Source organism: Sinocyclocheilus grahami, unplaced genomic scaffold, assembly GCF_001515645.1.
Source record: "Sinocyclocheilus grahami isolate Dianchi unplaced genomic scaffold, SAMN03320097.WGS_v1.1 scaffold91.1, whole genome shotgun sequence".
NCBI classification, from domain to species: domain Eukaryota; kingdom Metazoa; phylum Chordata; class Actinopteri; order Cypriniformes; family Cyprinidae; genus Sinocyclocheilus; species Sinocyclocheilus grahami.
In genome coordinates, this window is record NW_015505270.1 from 3353042 (window position 1) to 3379712 (window position 26671).

At 36.1% G+C, this 26671-nt stretch overlaps 1 protein-coding gene across 1 annotated transcript; it reads left to right on the forward strand.

Moving 5' to 3' along the window:
• The first annotated feature begins 14023 nt into the window (after positions 1 to 14023).
• On the forward strand, positions 14024 to 23166 carry LOC107587282 (glutaredoxin domain-containing cysteine-rich protein 2). Its single transcript, XM_016274999.1, has 3 exons — positions 14024 to 14341; positions 20025 to 20234; positions 22993 to 23166. Exons 1-3 carry the CDS (start codon positions 14024 to 14026, stop codon positions 23164 to 23166), a joined length of 702 nt encoding a protein of 233 aa, XP_016130485.1.
• Positions 23167 to 26671: the final 3505 nt, after the last annotated feature.

Consider the following 26671-nt stretch of genomic DNA (forward strand, 5'->3'; position numbering starts at 1 on the left):
CTTGATGAGTCCGTTAGGAGTGAGCTGGAGGCTTTCATCGGGTTCCTCTAAAGAATGGAGAGTCCACAGCGAATTGACAAAGTTACTTGAAGTTAAAACTGCCAGAAGGTAATTTCAATGTGTAGTTAAAATAACTAAAATAAGTGTATTTTAAAGTTTAGAATTAGACAGCCTTGGGCACACAGGCTTACGCTGGTAACTCATCACTGGACTTTCATCCTCAATATAGGCTATATTTTTCTCATTCTCACTAATTCAAGTTTTTATATGAATGAATCTCTGAAGGGTACCGACTGTCTTCAGAAAAGTTTCGGTGACATTTTCATTTTATCTGATAAAGTAGCGTTTATGAGCAGCGCTGCTTTGTTTACAGCCTTTACCGGGGAAACTGCTGTATTTCTGATGTTCCAAAAGCGCTTCCTGCTGGCAGAGAATGAATATGCATTTTCAATAATCCCGTCTGCAGTTTTTGTTCAGACCAATGCGAAAATCCACCCACATAACCCTGTTTTAAATTAATATCATAATTTATACTTCCAGCTTATCTCTTTGCTTAAAAAAAGGGTTTACATTTTTAAAAATTGTGAGGTTTATCATTTTATAATTTATTTTGTTTTTGTGAAAACTGTAAATCAATTGCTACTCCGTGGTCTACAGCATGAAAGAAAGCCATTATAACACGTACATGAAAAATGTAGAAACATTGGACACGACTGTGGGGCACCATAGTGCAGCAGCAAGCATCACAACAAAAGAGGAACCTCAAGGCTGATCTAAGTAAATGTGTGCAAATATATAGGGCCCGATTCCTATATTTTGCCTGGGGCCCCCAAATCACTAAATCTGCCCCTGGTAAGGACTCAGGCTCACTACACATTGGGACAGTGAATAATCAATTTTCAGCGACATGAGTACATACAGCATACAACATACAATGTTACAGAACATCACCGCTAGTATTAATGAACAACAGGCAGGACCTTTATCTTTTTTGATATTATTGATTTATGCTCTTTACATGTTGCAATGCATTATATAACCCTATACATGTCTTTGAGCACATGTATTTAGCTACTGTTCTTAAGTATCTTTTTGGCTACTTTGTATCAAAGACATTAGCATATTAGCAGCAAATCTCTATAGTGCGCATGTGATGAATGCCTGTGTCTGCGCACGCTGTCAAATGGATTATACTTTGAATCGCTAACTTTAAGCATAAGCAATAATAACAACAATGCTTGTTTTAGCCAACACTATTAAATATAGCCATACTACAGAAGATAAATGCATGAGGGAGTTAATTATATCACTCACTGCAATATATCAGACACTATTTGCTCTTTAAAGAAAGAAATTCTCATGTGACTTGTGTACACTTATGTAACAGCCTACCCAGGCACACACATGGGGCTTGTCCTAAATGGCACCCTCAGCCCTTTGTAGTCCACACTTCAGAGCGAGAGTGAATCCATGATAGTGTATGGACTATAAAAATGTGCATTTTGTACCGGTAGACCACTGTAGTTGCTGTAGAGGTAAAATAGTCTATTTAAGCACTGTGTACAGTATTTTGTCAGGTTGAATGTAGAGTTCTGCAACATCTCACCCACTCACATGCAATATAATGCATTACAGAGCTGCTCAACCATCAATGGCCAGAAAAGGAAAAAAAACACATGAGAAATACACTTTTATTTAATCTGGAATTGTCTTTTCCAGATTAAATAGCTGAAAGCAGGGATAATTGTAGTGTTCAATGAAATACATCTAATCATATATCATTTTGAGCAGTTATTTGAGCCGACTAAACTGACTTGAACGCACCTGACGTCGTAATTATGATTTGTCAACTCGTAAGTACGAACGTCCCAGGAGGACTTGAACGCAGCATCTCAGGGTTGTCTCCTGCCTCAAAAATGTAAACAGTTATGTAGGAATATGTGTTAAGTGTTGCAGGATGTATGTAGCTTTTTCAGTTACTGGTCTCATACTGTAATTACTGCAGTGGGTTTGGTGCGATTTGGTCATGTGCCTCTTGTTTCATAATACCTTTCCTTTTGTAGTTTTCTTTTCATTGCCTGTTATTGTTTTGTTAATCGTTTCCAGGTGCTTCTTGTTAGTCTCATTTAGCCATTTAGTCTGGTAAATTTAAAGCCCTATAGACTCCTGCCAGGTCCTTATTAGGCTGTGATTGTCGTGACCAAACTGTATAACTGCTGACCAAAGTCAAGACACACCTGCCCTGAACCTGTAACAACCTACAAGTATTTTTCCTTGAAGTAAATATTCAAAGTTTAGGCCAAACAGAAGTACCTGCTCTCTTCTACACTTTCTGGTTTGTTTTAAATTCTTAGACATAAATCAGCACTTGTACAGCATTAGGATGCAGTGTAAATACTACACTGTAAAAAATGACCGTGAATTTAACGGTAACAGACTGTAAAAATGCTAAAGTAAAAACCTGTTAAATGGTTAACGGTAAATTCCCCTACTATATACGGTGAAAAACTGTATTGGACATTACATGTATTGGACATTAATTTTACGGTAGTATACTGTTTTTGGAAGTAAAAAATACCGTATAATTTACAGTGAATAAGCATAAATTGACATTCCCAGAATTCCTTGCGTTAAATTTCAAATTTGATGGTTTTTTTGTTGAAATAACTGTTTCTTAGTTTTTTCTTATCAGTTTTGTATATTAGGGTTGTGTGTTACACCTAATGTTGTTAAATGAATGTTTATTGCATTATTTCAGTTTCATGTGTGTTACCATGATGGTGTTTAGTGTTTGTGTGAATGACACTGTGCACCTTCTATATATGTTATTATTTAAAAGCTGCTTGTGATGGACTTTGGTTCATCATGTGACTTTCTCATCACCTCCTGCATTTGGTGGTTATCAGTGTATTACAAAGGTGCAAAACAGATTTCAGTACTTCAATAGGTTGGTATACTAACATTATATCAGTTAATTAAATTACGGTATTTAACTGTAAATTTAAGTTAAAACCGTAAAACGTTGCTACCGTATTGTTTACGGTAAAATTCCGGTAACCACAGCTGCCGTTTTTTTACCGTAAATTTTATGGAATATTTTTTACAGTGTATTGTCAGAAAACTTCTCAAAGTCATTTGAAGAATAGGATTAAAATGAATGGCTGCTGTTCGAAAATGCAAATAACTTGTCATGCAGTTGTAAAACAAATCTCATGAAACCATAATTTTTAGTGTATCTAAAGCATTCTACAAATAAAGTTCAGTAATTACTTCTTTTTGGGGACCTTTTAGTCTTGCTGTATAAAACGCACCACCAAATAACAGTGCATTTATATTTTGCCACTCTGCTTGTTTCCTTTCAAACAAAAAGGCAATTTATTGACAAAAATAGGTTAATTGCAGCAATTACAGCAGGATGGATGTTACACTGTTTCTAAACTCTAGGATAATTCCTCACTCACATATAATTATTGTAACAATCCCCAAGCACTATCATGACAATATTAGTTCAAAAGAAAGACACTCTCCAAAAACAGCCAAAATAAATAAATTTCTTATATTTGTAGCTGGCCGTTGAGCAGGTCAGGCCTTTCTAAGAGAGTTGGATCCAGGCTTCAAGAGCACATAGAAATCGGGTTGACAGCCATTTGTAATTGAAGCAGCTTGTGAGAGGCGTGAACAGCCAACTACTCGCTCGCATGAAATTAGCTTCAGTGCTGCAGTTACACAACCACACAACATGGTCACTTGCAGACAGTTTTTTTGCGTAATGATTTATGACTGAAATTCTTGTTAGCTGTACGGACACCAATGAGGTGGAAAATTTCTGTGCCAAGTATTGATTTATTGATTTATTTATTTTTTTAGATTGATGCTTAGTAACCAAAGCATTCTTACAGTGGGCTATTGAAGTAATATGCCAATACTAAGTTGACAAAGTTTACTTCAGAAAAACTTTAATATCTGCTAATGTGCCACTCAGCTTTATGGTACAGAATGGGGATTCAAGCTTTTATTTGTATTTAACAATTATAGGGATTGCTATTTTGTGTGCACTGGTTTGGGTGGTTCATGATGACACAAATTTGTATAATGACATGGGTATGACACAGGTATTACAATATGAAGGTGGTTTATGAGCACATTTCCTGTGTCCCTGTAATTCAGAAGGCTTAAAAAACATACGGAATTGTCTTTTTTGAAAATCTAAAAATGCACAAAGTTTCCTGTGAGGGGTAGGTTTAGGTGTAGGGCGATAGAAAATACAGTTTGTACAGTATAAAAACCATTACGCCTATGGAGAGTCCCCATAAACCACCAACACCAACATGTGTGTGGGTGGGTGGTAAGATGGTTCTGTTGTTTTTGGCATGTTGGTTTGAGTTTGATTATTTTTAAAGAACATTCTGAATTTTTGACCGGTATACACACTACATAATGTATACAAAATGAAGCACCTACTGTAGCAGGTGTATAAAATCAAGCACCTAGCCATGCAGTCTGCAAGCTGTTTTCCTCATGGGGACCAAAAATGTCCCTATAATGTAGGGAATACCAGGTACACTGTTACGGGGCTGACAAGACGTGAGACGTGTGGATCCATATGCAAGACTTTATTCAAAGACATGGTCAGAAACAGGCAGGGTTGAACACCAGCAAACAGATATGTAGAGGGCAAGACACAAGAGTATTCCTAGGGCTAGCGTGGGTCTTCGATCGGCGAACAGAATCCAGAGGGCTTGACAAGAGGGGTAATCAAATAAACACAGGCAGAAGGTCAGGAAACAGACAACAAGGCAACACGAAGTGGCTAGACTAATACTAGAAATGGGAACTAGGAAGGGCTCCGTAATGCAGCTATCGCTAGAAGAGTGATATGTGCTAAACAATACTTGGCCGTTTGATAGGAGTCAGATTGAGTGATATATAGTGAATGTGTGATTGGATACAGCTGTGTGCAATCAGTGCTGTGTGCAATCAGTACAATGGATGATGAGATATGTAGTCCGGGATGCTATGCAACACTTTGTGTAGTGCGAGAGTCAATGTAATGGAAAGGGTGACCTCTGATGGCAAGCAGACGGAAGTTCATGGACCGGATTCATGACCTACACACACTTGCACAAATAAATGCTGCATATTCCAAAATAATAGGCTTTTTTGGACCACTTTCTGCTATCTTCATCTTTACCTCAAACATATTCCAGCATGAAACTACAGTGCTCCCACATAAGCGCTTAACTCTAACATTCACCATCTCTGCCAGTCACTTTCAGTTGTGTCATCCAGAGCACTTTTCTATAAACCCCTCTCCATCTGTGTTAGCCAGCCGCTTGTGAATAATTCAGCGTGATGCACGAGTCCTTGCCAGTGTGTAAATGTGCTTTTCTTCCCATCACAGTCTACATCTTTAGCCTTTCCAGGCCCTGCACTGCAAGACGTCTCTACAACACGCATAGCAAGCAATGAGCTTGCAGTGTGTAGGCGTCACCTGTGCTTTTAATAAGCATAGCCGTCTGAACCAATCACCAGAGACGTTGGCTATAGCAAGTGCATAAGGTGTAAAAGATGTTAAAATTACAGTCCAAGGATAGACCTTTTTTGGCATAAATGCAATACCATAAGCAGATAGTCTCACAAACAGAAAGACTTGAGATGTGATCTTATTGGCTAGCGATGCCCTACTGCAGAGCAAGGTTTTCTACAAAGCCCTACTACAAAGCAAATATTCTTTCTGACTATTGGTCAGATAATATTAATGAGTAACTCCCAGAGCATGTTCATTTCTGTGTTAAATCTTTTAGGTGCTGCCACAATCAATGAGTAACGTAGAAAGAACATGTAGGGGGCTGAGAGAAAGGCCATGACGGAGCAAAACTCAGTTTCTGGGCCTGTCCCAAAACACTTGAGGTCTTTGCATTTTTCGACTTGTCATGAGGTATTTGGCCCAAGAGTTCAAGTGGGTGTGTGTACAACGTTTGATTACCCGATGGGACACACTTATAGTGTTATAAAAATGCAAGTACATTTTTATTTATTTTTTTACAGAGTGTTATTTACACATTTAGATTTTTTTATAGTTTGTACTATGAATGGCTACACTCTGAATATCAATATTTGTGAGATTTCATCAGATGAATCGGGCACTGAAATTGAGCATTTTTCAATCCTGGGACAGTCTTGCGTACTTCATGTGTACTGAAATGGTCAAGATGTGAGTACTAGGAGGGGGTCCACTTTTAACGTTTCATAGGCTCATCTTCATTTTTTTACTGGTGCCTTGGGGGCAGGGGATCATATGTAAAAAGGGGCATTTATATACGAAGTAATTCCAATTGAACAATTACTATATTAAAAGTATATATGCATAATTGTAGAAATTAAAGTAGTTCACCTGTTCTTGAACTTTGAACTTGAACTGCTTACACTTCACATAATAGGCCTGTTGGTGGCACTTGGGCTTCACGATAGTTTCACCTAACGGTAAATGGTATATCAATATCCAGTACATAAATAGGAGTAAATTAAACACTACTTACAATTAATGTAACTTCTACTTGAGCAGTTTCAGGTTTGTAAAAAAAACAATAAACTGAAAACAGACAGTGACGACGTAATTTGCAAACGATTTATGAATAGGACCGGAAAGATACCGCTCTATTTCACATTGTCCAATTAAATTTGAGCTTATTTAAGATGCACACAATCTATAGCAATGCAATGGCAATGGCGTCTCAAACTGACAGCTATAAGTAAAAATTGACAGGTATTTTCTGAGTTTTGAGCCATTTGTTACTGTCTATTCTATTCTATTCTATTCTATTCTATTCTATTCTATTCAAGTCATGTTGTCTCTCCTTTCACCTTGAGGCTGCCTTATAAAAAAACGGCACCACTCTCTCTTACACTATTAGCTGAGAGCTCCAGCAACGGCCGTTTGCATCAGTTGTAATTGCCTAACCTGGCACACTGTACTAATCTGAATGTCATTAAGCAGATTCCCAGTGTCTTTATTCTTATCTCACGAAACACTTGAGGCAGGCACACCACATGCATATACCAGATACAATTATAACTGATTAATTATAGTCTAAAATAAAGAAATGTCTTTATGTGTGTGTGTGTGTTAGTTTGGGTGTGTGCGTGTTCGTTTGGCCATTCACAGCTCTTTGTGGAATGTTTTTGAACTCAGATTCCAGGATTCTCGTGGGGGCTGGTTCTAATCTTCTTTGACGGCGAAGAACCATTTGGCAATTTACAACCCCTATACAAGTAACATCTCTGACCAGAACTGTAATTTATATGCAAATGTCAAAAGGCTAAAAGGGTCTTTTAAGCCATAAACAGTCCAACACTCCAGCATGATCCTACGCAGACGCTACAGAAGTAAATCTGCTTGTTTAGGGGAAGAATGGCCTGACGGCCAGCCAAACGGAAGGGCTGATGGGCCACATTCCCATAATGGACAAGCAAGGTATTGAGGGAAGTAACCAAACTGCTATGTATCAATGCTTGGTTGCCTACGAGCAGCCAAGCACTGTGATCTCACCGAGTCACAAACTTGTGGCAGACCAGGATTCATTCTGACGAATCTAATTTTGGCAGCTGACCTACCATTATCCATTATGTCACAGCCAGCTCCCTGCAGGTGCAGTGATGCTATAAGGTGTTTACATTAAGGTGTTGTGAACGTTACAGAAAAAAATAGAGCAAAGGAAGACAGTTCAGACGTTGAAGACCATCGTGTAAACTCAAGTTTTGTTTTTTTTAGCTAGTGGACTGCTCGGCTAACACAATCCCTGTTCTCCAGGAAGACTTTCCCCCGAGTTAATGAATTGTGAGTTGCTTTGGAGGAAAAGATTAGCTGGATGGCAAATTCATATCCTAATAAAATATACATAATTTGACATGGCCTGCATTCACAAATATATGTTTTTCATCAAGTTCTGAGAACTGCAATTACTTTAAAGGTTTCTTTTTTTTCTGTTATGCAACTCCATAAGTCTACTTTCTTTTTAATTGCTGAAATATTTAATCTTGCCATTTTTTAAATATCAGAACAGAATCTGGTAGTGCTTGAAAAACAACAACAATAATAATGCATATTATTATTATTATTATTATAAATAACTTCCATAAGTGTCAATAATACATCATTAGCAAACTAAATAACATTATAGAATGCTTAACAGTTTACTCATTCAGAAATGTTTAATTTGAATGATTTATCAAAATATATCTAAAATTTGTAATTAATTGCTAAAATATTTAACCTTGTGAATTTTTAAAAATCAGATCAGACAGTATGCAATAGCAATAATAATAATAATAATAATAATAATATACCTCCATAACTTTTATTAATAGGTCATTAACAAACAACATTGCAGATTTACAGATTTGTTAATTTGTTACAGATTTAGCTTCTACGTGTTCCAACTTGACCATTACGCTTTCTCCACTGGAGGTTGGTATCTCCTTATATATATAAAAAAAAAGTTAAAATAAGAATGACGTAATTTTACTCTTATTCCTAGACTTAAGAATAAAAGTGATTCATAAAGGTTCCTAAGTGTTAAGACTAGGTCCCAGCTCCTAAATTATTTAAGAGAGCTGAAGAGGTGTAACAAGATGGCAGCACAGAGGAGGAAACAAACACTTTCCAGCGAAGATATGACATATTGGAGTTATATGATGATATGGAGTTGATAAAACGATACAAATTTGATTGCCAAAATCAAAAAGCCTTTTTTTTTTTTGTAACTAACATAGTAAGACATTTAATAACCTCTTCCACTCAACAAGTCAATGCTCTAACTGCAGAAATGTAGTAATACAATTTATTGGCTGTAAAACTGGAAAAATGCAGCAATGCACCGGTGATGACACAGTAAGCAGGGTTTTACATATTGTGGCACTAACCCCACCAAACACAACAGTGGCCAAAAGTAATGTGTGGATTTTTTTTTTAATGACCCCACATTTCACTTAAACCACTAACATACAAAGGGGGAAAAAACACTGACCAGTGTTGCCAACTGCTTTCAATCGAATGTAGCTAAAACTGTTCACTTCATGTTGCTAGATGACCTCATAAAGGTGAGTTCACTGATCTATATTTATATAGATCAGTGAACTCACCTTTATGACGTCAAGGGAGAGTCTCGGAATGTACATAAGGTTTGTCCATGAAACTGATCTTGTTGCTAGGCTTTTGAAAAAAGTCTCTAAAGGGATGAGGAAGTGTAGTGACAAAAATCACTAAATTGGCAACACTGGCACACTGACTACAAAATAAGTTATTAATATTGAATTGGTCCTCTTGTTTTAGCATCTGTTCATAATTTCTTTGTATGACAGCATGCCAAAAATTATGACCGCACGATTTGGCATGTTTCATTGCATTATTATCACAAATAAAACAACTGACTCTAAGCAACTATGCAATATGCTTGCAAAATCTTGAACATTCATTTATTTATTTTTTTTAATTAAGGGTGAAATTTCCTAGGCCGGACCTCACTTTTGGCCACTACTATATGGCAATTAATTAACTTTCCAACTGACCGCCAAACCATATTGCAAAAACAAGTCACTTTTATGAGGATTGTGGGCTTTCATGGAGTTGTGGAGCCACTGATTGAACTCATGTTCACATCATTGCTCCAACTGTAAACGAGGAGACATACCAATAGAAAACGAAGCATCAGTAATAATCTGTGATAATTTTGCACAATGCAAAGCATTTAAAAAAAAAAACATTTTAATTAAATGATTTTATTGTAGTTACATTAAATGATTGGTGTTGTGCTGCTGTGACTTTACATGAGCAGGCTCACTATTGGCTGATTCAGAAGTTGAGGTCAGCCATTTTTTGTTGAGATCATTGTAGTCCTTAGTTCACAACACTTAAGTGTCACCTCAGTCAACACTTAAGAATCAGTCTTAGACTTTACTGAAAGCTGCTTTTAGCTTCTTTATAAAAGTCTCCTACTCTTAGAAAAGTCCTACTTTTTACTAAGCATTTTTTGAAACTTAAGTCAAAGCTTAAGACTATCCTTAAGAGCAATTCTGAGAAGTTTTATACATACAGGCCCAGGTCTCCAGAGCCAATCCTCCCTATACGCAAAATACGCAAGCTGCGTAGGGCCCCCAGAACACTAGGGGGCCCCCTTGCTCTCAAAGATGATTTAATTTTAGTTTTGTTTTTTAATTTGGCCAGCGGTTATGAAAACACGAATGATCATTTCTTTTAATGTGTTGCGTTGTCGCCCTTTCTACGTAAAAATTTGTCAAATCATGTTATGTGAATGTCGTACAGTCTTGCTCGAGACTAAAGCAACGAGTTGAAAGCGTACCGTGAAGAGACACTGTTTCTCAAGCGCTTTCCGCGATTCGAGACGGAGTGAAACACGAACAAACGCATTTCATTCATTCGTTCATAACCACTCATACCCCACTCCACCCCCCCTCGCTGACACAATTTTGCATAGGGCCCCCAGAAGTCTAAGATCGGCACTGCTGGTCTCATAAAAATACGTACCTCTGGGTACTTTTCTGCAACACCATTTTTACGTACCTCACTGCACGTTTCGCCACAGTTTCAAAGAGAAATGTCCACTGAGTGGCGCAAAAAAATGTTTTTATTACATTGATATAGGTACGTATTGTTGTGTTTTCAGTTTCAAAGAGAAATGTCCACTGAGTGGCGCAAAAAATGTTTTTATTACATTGATATAGGTACGTATTGTTGTGTTTTTATTACGTTGCTTCAGGTATGTATTGCGGTGGTTCAGAATTCAAATATCCGAGGGCTGTCACTAAAATTTGAATGCTCTATCATGTTGGAAATATGCCCTACACCAAACCCAATGGAGAACAGAGCTCCTCACCTCTCAAGTACGTCTCCGTACTCTGTGAGCTGCCGAACAAACCTACCGTCTATGAAAACCCATAGATATGAAGCTGGATATGTGCGATGCAAACATTCAAAAGCATAAGTTTTCAAATCTCCCAGCATATTAAAATTGTTTTGAAGTTATAACAAAATATTCTTCAAGTAATTGTGCGAAAATTACGCTTTATTAATTGAAACTCTGTAAATTTGTGTGAAAAGGAATAAAAGGTTTCAGAGTTTTACTGGCTCTAGTGTACATTTATTTTGGAAACTGCAGTGATATGTACTTATTGGTATGCATTTCGCGTCTCGCGAAAAAGTGCCCCCAGGTACATTTATGCCACGAGACCAGGTAGCAACCTAGTTACTGCTTATTGAAGGTAGTTGTTGTAGTAGTTATGCTTAGGTAAAGTTAAGTAAGAGATCTAGAATATGCAGAATAAGGCATTAATATGTGATTTACTGTATACGTAAGTACTAAAAACAGCCAATATGCTTGTAATATGCATGCTAATAAGCAACTAGTTAATAGTGATAATCTGAAGTGTTGTGTATCAGCACAAGCACATACTTTCCATACAAAACATTTTACAAAATAAGATTAAGCCATAGATGATAAATCAATAGATGTAATGCTCACAATGAAGTCAAAATATGTAGTTTGGCAAACAGTAGTGGCCCATGTTTATAATGAATGTGATGAACTACGTCTGTGGTTACTCTCACTAGTTACTACTCATACCAGTTGCTTAAAGGTCATTGCAAAATGGTTCAGAAAAGTCATTAGTTCCGAGAAAAGCTCTAGAAGCATTTGTTTGCAGATGTTACTTGCTACTGTGTATCTAAGTGTAATAACATTCAGGCATTCAGATTTAAATGTTCAAATAATTGGGGCCACTGTATTTTTCATTAACCAATTCCAGATAAATAGATTGTTTAGAGCTCACGCACACTTTAAATTCATAGAGTCCATTATAAACAAACACTGCATGACACTCCATCAATACCAGATACTCTAGCTTGCATAGAAAATAATTAACTCTTTTCCTGAGATGAAAGGTTATGCCATCACATATTTTTGCCCTGCGGCGTGCGCTTTTATGACCATCTGGAAAATAAGGAACTGATGACATATCATCAGAGGCATCATTAAGACAACATCTAAAGCACTCAGAAAAATTATATCCCAATGGAGGTACCCCGCAGAAAAATACAGTCTCTAGTGACAGCTGAAAATAAGCATGCATGCAGATTAATAATCATTTAGTACAGCCTAGTTGGAGACTTGACACCTTCAATGAGTCTTTTACTGAGAGGCACACAAAACAATTTCTCGCATGAATGATTTCATAGAAATAGCAGATATGAATATAGGGAGGAAAAAGAGGCAAACAAAATCTTAGCAGTTGGTTAGAATGCAATAACAGCCAACTAGGGGGATAATTGAAAGATTGATGTTAGAATGCACAAGGGTTAATGTCAGCCATTTGTTAGATACTGTCTCAGTAAAATGGCTCCCTACTGGCTGATCTCAGGGATTTCTGCTGTTTTACACACTGCAAGCTGCCTAGAAAGAAACAGAAAAGATGCTAATAGCATTTAACTATTAAAACAATACCATCTAAATCTGTGTAGGAATGTGACTAATCTGTTGAGATGTTGTAAACTAATTTAAATTCCAAGATAGTCAACGTTGTATAATCATAATTTTGTTGATTTGTTTGTGATTTTAGTGTGTACTGCTCCTTTATTCTACTACTAATCATATTAAATGTTAAGAGATTTATGTACCAAAACAAAATAAAAAAAATAATAAAAATAATAATACATAAATAAATATTATAATATATTCAAAATATAATAAAATAATTAATTTTATATAATTGCCAATTTCGCCAATATTTTAGCTACCTTTTTAACCTAATTTTTTTTATTTAACAATTTAAGTCATCATTCAGGCCTAAATTACAGATGATTTCCATCATATAATATTTCATGTATGCACTCAGTAATTTTTTACTGGCAGTCATCTTGGATTTGTGGATGCAGTATCATGCAAAACAAAACAAAACCAAACAAAAAAAATCTGTTACCAGTTGTTTTCAGTTTTCAGTGCCATTGTAGAAAGTAAAATACAGTTAAGCTACTGTTTTTTTTTTTTAAAAAACGTTAAAAATCTAAAAAAGTAAAAAATCTAATACTTACTACAGGAAATCGAATAATTTAATCATTTTTGTGATTTCTGAACGAACCGGTTCTCTAGAATGTATCAGACTCACATAAGGTACGTCCCAATTTGCTTACTTAAGCACTATTCTATGCCTTTTTGTAGTATAAATAGTGCAAATTACTGTGTTCACACTGAAAATTCCACGAAAGTGCACATGAAATACACTTAAATAACAAAAAAAAAAAAGTGTGAAATGTTGGATACTTCATGCACTTGACAGTCGCAGCTTTAATTAGTGGAGGGGAGGGGCTCCGATTATGAATGACGGAGTAACCTTATATAATTCATACACTACATGGTTAAAATAGATTAAGTAGTGCATAAGTGTAAGTGCATAGTGTATAGTGTGTCGGTTGGGACGCAGCTATACAGTATGGGAGTGATGAACCAATACACTAGAATGAATAAGACTTTCAAAACATGACGTAGCATGAGTAACATTCATCTGTGATCTCCACATGTCTGTCTCCATTACCCAACAACTGACATTTAAAACAAAACAGCTTTTATTGATATTGACTTCATTTCATATAAGTGTGTACACTTTTTTTAGTGCCTTTAATTTCAGTCTTTATATGAGGGGGAAAAAATGTACTGAGTGCACCCACAATGATATTACACTCAACATAATTGTAAAAGTAAGCAATTGACATTCATTACAGGTGATGCATAAGCGATATAGACACCTTCAACCATCATTATTTGATGAAACGGTGAGGTCTCAGTTTCCAACTCTCCTGTTGTGCACAAGATCCCCTGCTCAATAATTCATCAGGGCTATGGAACGCAGCTGGACTGCCCGAGTCTCTCCTCAATACTTATCTACCACAGTTCTTCCTCCTGTTCTTGTTCTTCCTCCTGTTCAAGACCATAGGGGATTTCAGCTGTAAGTGATCATGGAGGAGCTTCAGAGGCAAGCACTGATCGAGGGCAAGCCCAGGAAGGTGAGGTTCAAGCTGGCCTCGTCGTACAGCGGCCGGGTGCTGAAGCACGTGTATGAAGATGGACAGGAACTGGATAGTCCAGAGGAGCAGTACCCTCACAGCTTCATGCACACCAAGATGGAGATGGGACATCTGTGTGGCTTAGAAGACATGCCGGACCAGAGTTTGTACCCTCCGACAGGCCTGATTGCCCAGAGAATAAACGTCTATCGAGGAGTGACAGGATGCAGTTCCTTGGCGTGTGGAGATCTTCCAGAAGGGGATAATGAAGTAAGAATGCACTGCACTGAAAAGTAGATTGCTCTCTTTGGACTGAACATTGATACTTATTATTTTTTTTAAAGATACATTAAAAAGATTAATACAGTACATACATTCATACAGTACTTGACTAAAGTAAACCTCCTCTGTGACATATATTTTTAATTCAGTGAATTCAAATTTAAAGAGTAGATTTCTAAGGACTTGGCTTTTAAGAGATTCGTCTTTTTCTTTATCATTAACAATCTTTGATCCTTTCACTATTGTTCATAATTAGGATTATTGTAATATTTGTGTAGCTCACCTCTGTTCCCACTTTGGTTATAAACAAAACCTCAAATCACTCTTATTGAGGAAAGCTGCAACTGCTACTTCTCTGATTCTCGCCTGGGAGACATATAAGATAATAATTCCATAAACTTACACTGAAGGTGGGATGTGAGCCATATCTAGAGATATGAATATCATAGGGTTTGGGGCTCTTTTGACTTGAGCGAGTCAGCAATCATGTAGCAACCACCAAGAACACGCTAGCAACCATCTACACCATCTTAAAGCCCTATCAAAGACCTTAGATATACCAAGACGGTGCACTCCTATTACTTATAAATGGGAGAAAGTGCAACGTGCAATATGGTGGAATAGTCCCACCTTCTCAGTAAAAGAGCCAATCGCTAATTGGTAAAGTCATCGCGGAACTGCAGCTGCCATTGGAAGCTCCGGTTGCTATGGAAACAGTCAGTGTTCTGAGATGCACACCTTCTGCACATGTACATTGGCTTTAGCTTGTTTAAATGCTGTTTGAGCATGGCAAACAACATTTATGAGGCAGTTGTTATCAGATTTTATTGGCGTAAGCCTGGCCACAGCTTTGGAGAAATTGATGTTTCCCCACTCAAAAAGATAAGAACTGTACTTGCATTTCTGAAATAGCTGCCTGAGAGGCGTTTCAAAGATGGCTGCCAGGTGAAATGACTTGCCTTAAAGGGACTTTTGCCTTATAAACCAATCGGAAATCTTAAAAATGTCACTGTCCTATCAGTTATTACCGATGTTCTCTTCACTATGTTATCATCGCTTTCAAAAGACGCTTCTGTTTTTCAAGTGTTTGCCTTGATTCTGATTTGCGGTGTCTGCTGCTTTTATTATGGTACTGCATACATGTTTCATCAAATTTGATAATGCTTTGCAGAGCCAAACTTCATTCCAGCTCTCATAAGAATAATACCTATTATTTTTTTTCCCGATGTTATGAGCACACTGGAATGTAAATTGCCGTTCCTCACAGTAATCATCATTTTATTCTTATGGGACATTTTGTAAATCTTGCAACACTAACTAAGGTGGGCGAAGTTTAGAAAATGGTCATTTGTTGTAGGCGAAACACAATGTGTGTTTTGTAAGGATTCCTTATTGTCCTCCTTAATATGTTTTGTTTGGTATGTAAAACGTTCCTTGCCAGATTTTCTCTTGTTTTGTCTTAGTCCACAGTCACAGTGCTATTTTTGAATTCTCAGTTTTATGCCACACTGTTACTAATTCATAGTTCCCAGGTCTAATAATAGACCCACACTCCAACACAGCTTCTAAACATAGGCATGTAATTACATCTCATCCACATGGATATTCTCAGCTTTCCTTTCCAGTGTGAACTATGTTGTGTTTCTCTGCCTCAAATCTGGAAAAAAGAGAGAAAAGAACATCATTCAAATACATAGACTGAAAAAACATCAAACAAGTTGGATCCTTAAAGGGTTAGTTCATCCAAACATGAAAATTAGGCTGCGTTTTACTCACCCCCGAAGCATCCTAGGTGTATATGACTTTCTTCTTTCAGACGAATCCAGTCGGAGTTATATTAAAAATGGTCTTTGATCTTTCAAGCTGTTTAATGCCACTCAGCGGGTGTTGCATTAATGGAGGGGTGATTTTTATTTAACTTCTTTTGGACAGAAGCAATGCAACACCCGCTGAGTGGCATTAACAAGCTTGAAAGATCAAAGACAATTTTTATTATAACTCCGACTGGATTCGTCTGAAAGAAGAAAGTCATATACACCTAGGATGCCTCGGGGGTGAGTAAAACGCAGCTTAATTTTCATGTTTGGGTGAACTAACCCTTTAAGGATCCAACTTGTTTGATTTGGCTCAAGGGGATGTAGGTTTCAGTTTGGCCTGCGTCATGTCCTAATCCTATTTCCCAACTCTCACCTCAGTGGTATCCTTTTTCTCCTGACTTGTCCTGTCCTTAAAAGACACAAAAAAGTCCAATAAAATCAAACAGATCCGGAGTAAATAAGATAAGCATTTTATATTGTTTTATCCATGCATTTTACAAGATTTTACAATGTTATTTAATTTACATTTTAGAATTTACACAGAAAATAATCACCCACCTTTAAAATAATCACATTTTGTTGCTTTGCAGCCTGAAATGAAGACGGACACAGTTTTTGTTTTATCCAGCTGTATTTACTCAGTACTTACTGACTTGGACTTACAACATCCAAGTAAAATATATTACACCAACATAACAGAAAAATAAATAAATAATTAAATAAATATAATCCCTGAGTTGGAAAAAGAGTCACCCCCTTCCTAAAAATGACTTGTAAACTCAATCAGGTGTAGCTAATGATCTTCTCAATGGCACACAAATCCATTTGACTTTCAACTGGGATCAGCTCAGCATGAAAATAGCTTTCCTGGAGCATTTCAGTCTTTGATAGTGGAACTGAAGCAAACAATCAACTACGGGTGGCAAGGCACTGTCAAACGATCTCCAGGATAATGTTGTGGACAGGCACAAGTCAGGAGATGGATACAATTTTTTTTTCAAAGGCTTTATCAATGCCTAGAAGCACAGTGAAGTCTATTATTAAGAAGTGGAAGGTATTTGGTACAACACAGACCCTCCCTGGATCAGGACATCGCTCCAAACTGGATGAAAGAGCCGGAGGAAACTGGTCAGAGAGGCGACCAAGAGCAACTCTGTAGCAGCTGCAGGAATTTATGACAAAGAGTGGTCATTGTGTGCATGTGACATGTGTGGTTGCAAGAAAAAAGCCACTCCTCAAGAAAGGCCACATCCAATCACGACTGAGCTTCGCTGGAGTAAAATACCGTCAAATTCTTGAGGAAAATCTGCTGCCCTCTGCCAGAAAGTTGTCAATGGAAAAAAGTTTACCTTGCAAACATAACAATGACACAAAGCACACAGCAAAACTGAGCACACAGTGGTTGAAGGAGAAAAAGATGAATGTCCTTGCATGGCCTAGTCAGAGCCCAGACTTAAACCCCACTGAATATCTGTGGAATGACAAACGCTCACCATTAAATTTAAATGAACTTGAGCAGTTCTGCAAAGAAGAGTGGGCAAATATTGTAAAGTGTAGGCTGCAATTAAAACAAAAGTTTTTTTTTGACATTGGTACTACACTTGGATGTTATAAGTTGCACTGAGTAAATACAGCTGACTAAAACAAAAACTGTGTCTGTCTTAATTTGTGGCAAAGCAACACAATGTGATTATTTTAAAGGGGGGTGATTCTTTTCTAAACCCACTGTATGTAGTATATATATATATAGAGAGAGAGAGAGAGAGAGAGTTGTGGTCAAAATTTTACATACGCTTTCCAGTATCTGCAAATTGTTTTACCAATTGTTTTACCAAAATAAGAGTGATCATACAAAATGTGTGTTATCTTTGATTTAGTACTGACCTGAATAAGATATTTGACATAAAAGATGTTTACATATAGTCCACAAGAGACAATAATAGCTGAATTTATAAAAAAATGACCCCATTCAAAAGTTTACATATCCTTGATTCTTAATACTGTGTTGTTACCTGGATGATCTACAGCTGTTTTTTGTTGTTGTTTTTTATTTGTGATAGTTATTCATGAGTCCCTTGTTGATCCTGAACAGTTAAATTGCTCGTTGTTCTTCAGAAAAATCTTTCAAGTCCCACAAATTCTTTGGTTTTCCAGCATCTTTTGCATATTTGAACCCCTTCCAACAGTGACTGTATTATTTTGACATCCATCTTTTCACACTAAGGACAACTGAGGGACTGAGGGACAACTATCACAAAAAGTTCAAACGCTCACTGATGCTCCAGAAGGAAAAACTAACAATTTATGAGAATAACAACATATTTTACTATAGTGTCAGTTGATTGTTTGAAATTACTTATTTCTATGAACTGATGTGTCTTCTTATCATAGAAAGTCAGAAATGATTAATAAATCATTATTTTATTGTATGTCGATTAGCATTCCATTATAAATATACATCATCCTTATGAAAATACCCAAGATGGCTTGAAGAACAGATAAAACATATACTGTTGCATTTCATCAGTCAAACACTTCTTTCAGCATTTTATTCAGATACAGTGATAGATAGATTTTTTTGTCCATTTAAGGGATTTCCTGGAAAGTCATTGTTTTATTACTCCTATGAGTCTCGCTTGTGAACTTTCAGTGCAAGGGCGCCCTCCGGCATAGAGTATGAATGAAACATAAATTACATGTAAGAGTTTAGCACTCTGTACATGTCATGTCATTGTTATCACCAATACTGGTATACCACAACACCCCTAATTAACACGATAACAATATTACATTTTTTATATCCCAATTATTGTTAATACCAGTATATCGCAACATCCCTAAATTACAGTTTATGCTGCGGCGCCCGGGGAGCAGTTGGGGGTTAGGTGCCTTGCTCAAGGGAACCAAGTCGTGGTATTGAAGGTGGAATATACTTTTACATTCACTCCCCCCACCTACAATCCCTGCCGGTTCGAGACTCGAACCCGCAACCTTTGGGTTACGAGTCCGACTCTCCAACTATTAGGCCACGACTTCCCCCCTTTTTACGTGTTTCGTTGCATCGCGCCACGTAAACATAAAACCATGTCTGCATTTGTGATCGGAGAAACGACAAACAAGCGCTACTCTACACTGCTCAAAACTCACGTTTGAATCGTAAGTGGCAAATTCTTTAAATATGAAAACGTACTTACAGGCGGTGAGTCGGAACAGCCGGCATTGTAGTCTACTCTACCAGGATCAGGAAACAGTCCTCCATAAAATGCGCTGCACACATCTGAATATTTGGGTTGAAGTGTTCTGGAACAGTGTTGTAAATACAACTTAACCACTGATTTCTAGTCGTGTCCTCTTTTGGAAAGCCAAACAAAATATTTTCGCTTTAGCAACGAAACAGCGTCTTCACGACATGGTGGTGGCAGCAACAATACATTTACGCCTTCTTTCTTTGCATATACATTTGGGCGGCATTATGCAAATCTTCCCACACAGTGACGTAGACATGTGGGGGTGTATTTAAACGAAACGTTTTAGGAGGGCGTGGACCAGTCTTAACTTTTATAAAGAATATCTCTTTGGGTTTGAGACTTTAGTCTTTGCAACTTTAGGGATCTTATCTATTCACGAACAGCTTGCAACACTCCAAAGAGAAAGGAAAGCTTGAAATCACATCATATGACCCCTTTAAAAGCAGATACACAAAATAATAAAAAAATAGTAAGTGCATTAGTATTATACATTATTTACTATGTAATTACATAGTAGCAAACACTATGTGAATCTATGAACCATATGAGTCTGCATGAACTATGGTTTGAATCTTTTTCTTAGTGATTCTGTGTTTATTTATATAGGCACCAGTACTAGATTTTGGAAAGATTATTATCTACACCAGCAACCTGAAGATTATTCGAGCTCCTCACAGAAGGGGAGAATCTGGAAGAAGTCCTCACCGCAGCCGGGACAGGAAAGAAAGTTCACCAGGACGGGAGCCCCGGAGCAAAGGGAGACATAGAACAGCACGTTCCCAAGCAGAGGAACCAGATGTGATGACTGAACAAAAGGTATAAACAGTCTGCAGTTCAGTATACTGTAAATACTCTCATTGCTTCTTTTGTTCTACTAGACAGATTTTAATTAATCTGCTCATACCATAGTTGCTTGTACTAACAGTCAGGTATCTGAACAAACCTTGAACAAACTTTGACATGTAACTCGTACCGCTAAGGACATGAATTATATCTCAAATCTTTTGACTTGTTGAGGAGAAGCATGCTATTACTGTTCCAAGTGATAAGACAACAAAACAGAAAATACCATAGAGTCTTGGTGACATGCTTTTTTTGATTCGGTACCAAATCACCAACAGAAAACATCCTTCATGGTGATATCCTGGAGTAAGTATTCGATTGTTCCATATACCATTGTTTCAAAAAAGATAACATTGGTTTTATCACTTTGTTCATTTATCTGTATTGTTTAACAAAGGCTGTGGTATATTTTGTAGTTTCTCAGAGCTGCATTCTACTTTTATAACTCGTAGCATTCGCAAAGCAATGATTAAGACATTTGCAAAATGTTATCCACTGCTGAAACACAATTCATCATGAATAATGACTCTTTTCTGAAACACCACTGAAAACAATGAACCATGACATGAACTGAATTATATCTCAAATCTTTTGACTTGTTGAGGAGAAGCATGCTATTACTCTTCCAAGTGATAAGACAACAAAACAGAAAATACCATAGAGTCTTGGTGACATGCTTTTTTTGATTCGGTACCAAATCACCAACAGAAAACATCCTTCATGGTGATATCCTGGAGTAAGTATTCGATTGTTCCATAAACCATTGTTTCAAAAAAGATAACATTGGTTTTATCACTTTGTTCATTTATCTGTTTTGTTTAACAAAGGCTGTGGTATATTTTGTAGTTTCCCAGAGCTGCATTCTACTTTTATAACTCGTAGCATTCGCAAAGCAATGATTAAGACATTTGCAAAATGTTATCCACTGCTGAAACACAATTCATCATGAATAATGACTCTTTTCTGAAACACCACTGAAAACAATGAACCATGACATGAATCCCTGTACTGTACATTTCACTTCCATAAATCTTTTACTCTATTTAATCTTTCTGTTCTGTCTTTTAGAAAAGATACACCCATTGCAACATTATCTAAAATATGTACATTAAGACCAGAAACAAGTGGTAATAAACCTCCGTACTCAATGGAGCAACACAGTTCAGTCAATTTAACCAACTTGCAAGAAGCATTCTCATCAAACTGTCGCTGAGCATAAAGAAAGAGTTTATGATAATGACAATATAGCCTCTTTTGGTGGAACAGTGAGAATGCAACTTGTACTTAAGTTAAGTTACAATGTACCTATTGTGTTCATGATGTAGGGGTAGGGTCAACAGTGTAATTACAGATATATTTACAGAAATTAATTACACATGTAATTACAGGAAGGTATTTTTAAATATATTGGAAAAAAATGTACACAATAAGTACATTGTACAAATGACTAATTGAAATGGAAATGCATAGCAGTTAATGACACTTAGTATTCAGTTCAATTAGTTGAACTTAAGAATGCTTTTTATCATCTTTATATGTAATTAAATATTTACTCCTACTGTCTCTGGCATATGGTTAAAATATGTACATTAAGACCAGAAACAAGTGGTAATAAACCTCCGTACTCAATGGAGCAACACAGTTCAGTCAATTTAACCAACTTGCAAGAAGCATTCTCATCAAACTGTCGCTGAGCATAAAGAAAGAGTTTATGATAATGACAATATAGCCTCTTTTGGTGGAACAGTGAGAATGCAACTTGTACTTAAGTTAAGTTACAATGTACCTATTGTGTTCATGATGTAGGGGTAGGGTCAACAGTGTAATTACAGATATATTTACAGAAATGAATTACACATGTAATTACAGGAAGGTATTTTTAAATATATTGGAAAAAAATGTACACAATAAGTACATTGTACAAATGACTAATTGAAATGGAAATGCATAGCAGTTAATGACACTTAGTATTCAGTTCAATTAGTTGAACTTAAGAATGCTTTTATACTTAAGTACATCTTTATATGTAATTAAATATTTACTCCTACTGTCTCTGGCATATGGTTAAAGTGTACTGTTGAATGTACTGACAAGCATTTATGATAAACTAAAGTATGTTTTAATGCCATTTCTAATGATACTTGTAAGTCATGTATTAATGTAGTTGTAATTCCACATTTTTAAAGATGAAGTTACAATTTGATACATTGAAAATAAATGAACTTTAAATGTAATATCAAATAACACCCTACAGGTAAAATTATAGTTTATGTAATTAACATGCATTTTAGTATGTTAGTCAACACATTGAAATAAGTGTACAAGAGATTTCATATGTACTTCAAAGAAAAACTTAACTAGATTTAAAGTACATTGCAAGCGCACAATCAGTACAATTAAGCACACTTCTGTTTCTTTAATTAGTTCACAAAATTAGTTTTTTTGTTGTTTTTTTAACATACAATGACAGTCAATTGGGTCCAGTACTATTTGGGCCACAGGGCTCTTCAAAATGTTTTATTTTGTGTTCTGCAGTAGAAGGAAATACAAACAGGGTTGGAACATTAGGGTGAATAAATGATGTGAGAATTTTCATATTTGGGTGAACTTTACTTTTAAAACATGAAGGGGCAACAAGCTGCAGGCTTGTAGTGTGCACTTGGCTTCACCATTTTGCTTGCTTGTGCACCATGCTTGTTTGCTGGTTTGTTTACTTGCTTTGTTTGTGCAGCAGGAAGCAGGCTCCTGTGAACAGTGCGGAGGTTCGGGTTGTGCGCCGTGCTCCCTCTGTCACGGCAGCAAATTGTCCATGCTGGCCAACCGCTTCAATGAGTCAATCAGAGAGCTGCGCTGTCCAGCGTGCAACTCCCACGGCCTACAGCGCTGCCAGTCCTGCACACACTAACACATCTACTGCTGCCAAGCTCTGACGGATGGAGATCAGACCCTTTGAGGTGTAAACGAAAGTGCATTTTGGATTAGTGCTGAAATATAACAGCTTGAGGGCGGAATGTGAACTGCTGGAAAGTACTGCGATGAAAGTTAATACAGATTCACTAGACAACGGGTTAACGGTTGATATGAAATCAGGAAGGAACTGGAAACTCAAAGAGAGGAAGGGAACAACAGAGGTACTGTTGTATACATGATACTGTACATTAGACATGGATATTTTTTGAATATGAAAACACACAGACACACAATACTGTTATATAGTACGTAATTATATAAGATATTAATATCACTCCAAGCTTTTAAAAGAACTATTGAATTTCCAAAATCTAAAATAAATAAATACAAATAGAATATTCAGTTCCGATGGAAATGCTAACCATTCAGAAGAGTGACAGTTGGAAATATCAGAAATGTCATTTATTAAGATTATCACATCATGATCACAGTGGCTTTATTAAGTGTAATTACCAAACCTTAGTCAAAAGTCTCCCTTGCTGAGAAACACCCCAAAACACATATGCGTTACATTTGTTTCAAAAGCAGAAACATATCTGGAACCGTCATGACCACATGCAGAATAGAAACAGGATTGTTGGTGTGTTTTTATATTCCTACTTGTCTTTTACCATCAGTGCTGGGTAGTAATTGATAACATGTAATCTGGATTACATAATCAGATTCCAAAAATGTAAAAAGTGACGTGACGTGGCCAAGTATGGTGACCCATACTCGGAATTAGTGCTCTGCATTTATCCCATCCAAAGTGCACACACACAGCAGTGAACACACACACACACCGTGAACACACACCCGGAGCAGTGGGCTTGTAAGTACTTGTAATTAGATTATATTACATTTTAAGGTACTCAGACTACAGTACAGTTATTTTTTTTATTGATTGCATGATTACATATTATTGACATAATTGCAATAAATTATTCTGAGTTTATTGATTCTCCCTAATTCTTCTGTTTTATCTTTTAACTTTTCCTTTCTAAAATAGCCTACCACTTATATACATATAGAAAGTCTTCCACTTTTGTGGACATTGGTACAAAGACCAGTCAAAAGTCAGGTGGCTACAGTTACACTGAAAACTGAGAGACCACACAGCATTTGACCACTGCATTTACAGAAATCATTTCAATTTTAAGAAAGTGTTTTTTCAACATTTCAGAACTGCATCAACTATGAACACATTCATTTTTTATTTGAATAATCACTCGTTGATTATTTAACCATGTATTACCATGTCTCTCTCTCTCTCTCTCTCTCTCTCTCTATATATATATATCAGTACCCCTGATATTTTAAGGTAATAGGTTAATATTTAAGTAACTCATTTGCATGTTCACTGTTCTCTGATGTTGGTTAATGGTCACATGACATGCAGGTAAACAAAAATTTCATCCTTTTTTAGTAAGTGTTGTATTTTAATTGTTGTTATTTTAAAATGATTTAATAAAAATTTGTATGATTTAATTAATTGTAATCTTTTCATTAAACTCATGAAACCTTGATGTAATGTAATGTTTAATGCACTTTATGTTGTTAATAACAATGAACAGATTATATTTCCTCTCGCTTTGTATTCCTATTTAAATCAATGTGATAAACGAGTTAGGTCAAATGTAATCAAAGTAATCAAAAAGTAGTCTGATTATATTACCAAAATGTGTAATGTAATGGATTACGTCTAATTTAGAATCAGTTACAGTCTACAACTTGTAAGTAATCTACCCAGCACCGTTTGCCATTTATAGCGATTAAACTTTTTACTTTGGTGATTACTTTGGTGTAAATCTGATTATGAACACGTCTTGTTTATACTGTAGTCATTATTGTTGTCTTCAAAAGCCTGGTTGTTTTATAAAGGTAAATACTACAAAAGATGATATTGATAACAAGATTTATAATGCATTTCATAGTGCCTAACTGCATATCTCTGATTCGTCATGCATTATGAAACTTAATTTCAGTAACTCTAAAGACTACTGTAGTTTTACTGCTGTTTTGTCAGATTCCTTGGTATACAATTTAAAATGAACTGAACATTCAAAAATGCATGACTTGAGGTCCATTAATGTTTCTTATTGCTATTAAGAAAATCTGAAATGATCTGAAAAATCTTTCACTTTTGTTTTTGAGAGAGATTTCATGCTGCACAGCACAGAACCCTAATCAATAAAGGTTCTGACCTTCAATTCTAATAACAACACAGATATTGGCAGATTTCACATCGATGAATGAAACTGCACAGGAGCTTGCAGGACGAGCTTTTTTTAAAAATCTGCTCAGATTACAAGCATGTTACTTCTGTTGTTTCAGTTTGGGTGACATGCAAGTTGCTTGTAAATGTTGAGTCTATGGTAAAACTAGTTTGCATAATTTGCAATAAATATACATCTTTAATTTGCCAGGCAATCAGAGACTCATGACAAAAATATTGATTTTTTCAGTCTTAGATTGTCCTTTAATTCTCTAGCATTATATATGCAAGGTAACATGCAGAGCATATTATCTATGGGGGGACAGCCAGGGGTCCCACTAAGGTTCTCTATGCTATAATCTATTCATTAGTCATATTCATAAAAAATTTGTTCTGGGTCCAGTGAATTTAAATGACAGCACTGGTAATGGGGACTGCATTTCAGCTCGTCCAAGAACTAATGCTATGTGCCAAAAACTGGTTCAACTGCATGAAATGACCAGACAACTAATTGTAATATTTTGGCTTGACTTCTTCAATCCATATTCATACTTGGCCTAAATTATTTGGTTACTGCATAGGGCAGCGCAGAGGCATAGTTATTCTTCCATTCTGTAAAAGCATTTTTTTCTAACATGATGGATGTAAGAGCTTCCAGTGCAAGCTTCCAGAATGAGAAATCAATGTCATCGAGTTTCAGAGCCTGACTCAGTTTCATAGTGTTTATTTATTATTTTTATTAAGCATCTTTATATTTCTAAAAGCAACTATCCTTAAAAACTTAAAGTCAAAAGGCTGTAAAACATATATATATACAAATTTATATATTATATGTTATATATTAAATGTATAACATACATTTAAAAATTATATAACATACATTTAAAAATTGGAAAATTAAATATATAATGTTATACATTAAATTGTAAAGTGTATTAACTTTAAATGTAACAAACTGCAGTTGAAATTGTAATCAAGTGTTTTATGTGCTTTTGAATGTTAGTTAACACATCAAAATAAGTGTACTTTAAAGATTATTAAAACATAATTATTTAAAATGTATTTTATTCACAAAATACATTTAATTTAATGTTACAAAATGCACTTTTTAGTGTGTTAAGAAACATAGTCATGAAAACATTTGAAGCACACTACAAGTCCACATTCAATACTGTTAAGTACACTGCTTTTTCACAATTGTGGCTAGGATTCTGCAGGATACCTGTAAGATCTTGCTAACACCAGT

Coding starts and splice junctions, on each gene's coding strand:
- LOC107587282 (XM_016274999.1), top strand. CDS start 14,024: ATGGAGGAGCTTCAGAGGCAAGCACTGATCGAGGGCAAGCCCAGGAAG. Junction 14,342..20,024: donor TTCCAGAAGGGGATAATGAA/GTAAGAATGCAC, acceptor TTATTTATATAG/GCACCAGTACTAGATTTTGG. Junction 20,235..22,992: donor ATGTGATGACTGAACAAAAG/GTATAAACAGTC, acceptor TTGTTTGTGCAG/CAGGAAGCAGGCTCCTGTGA.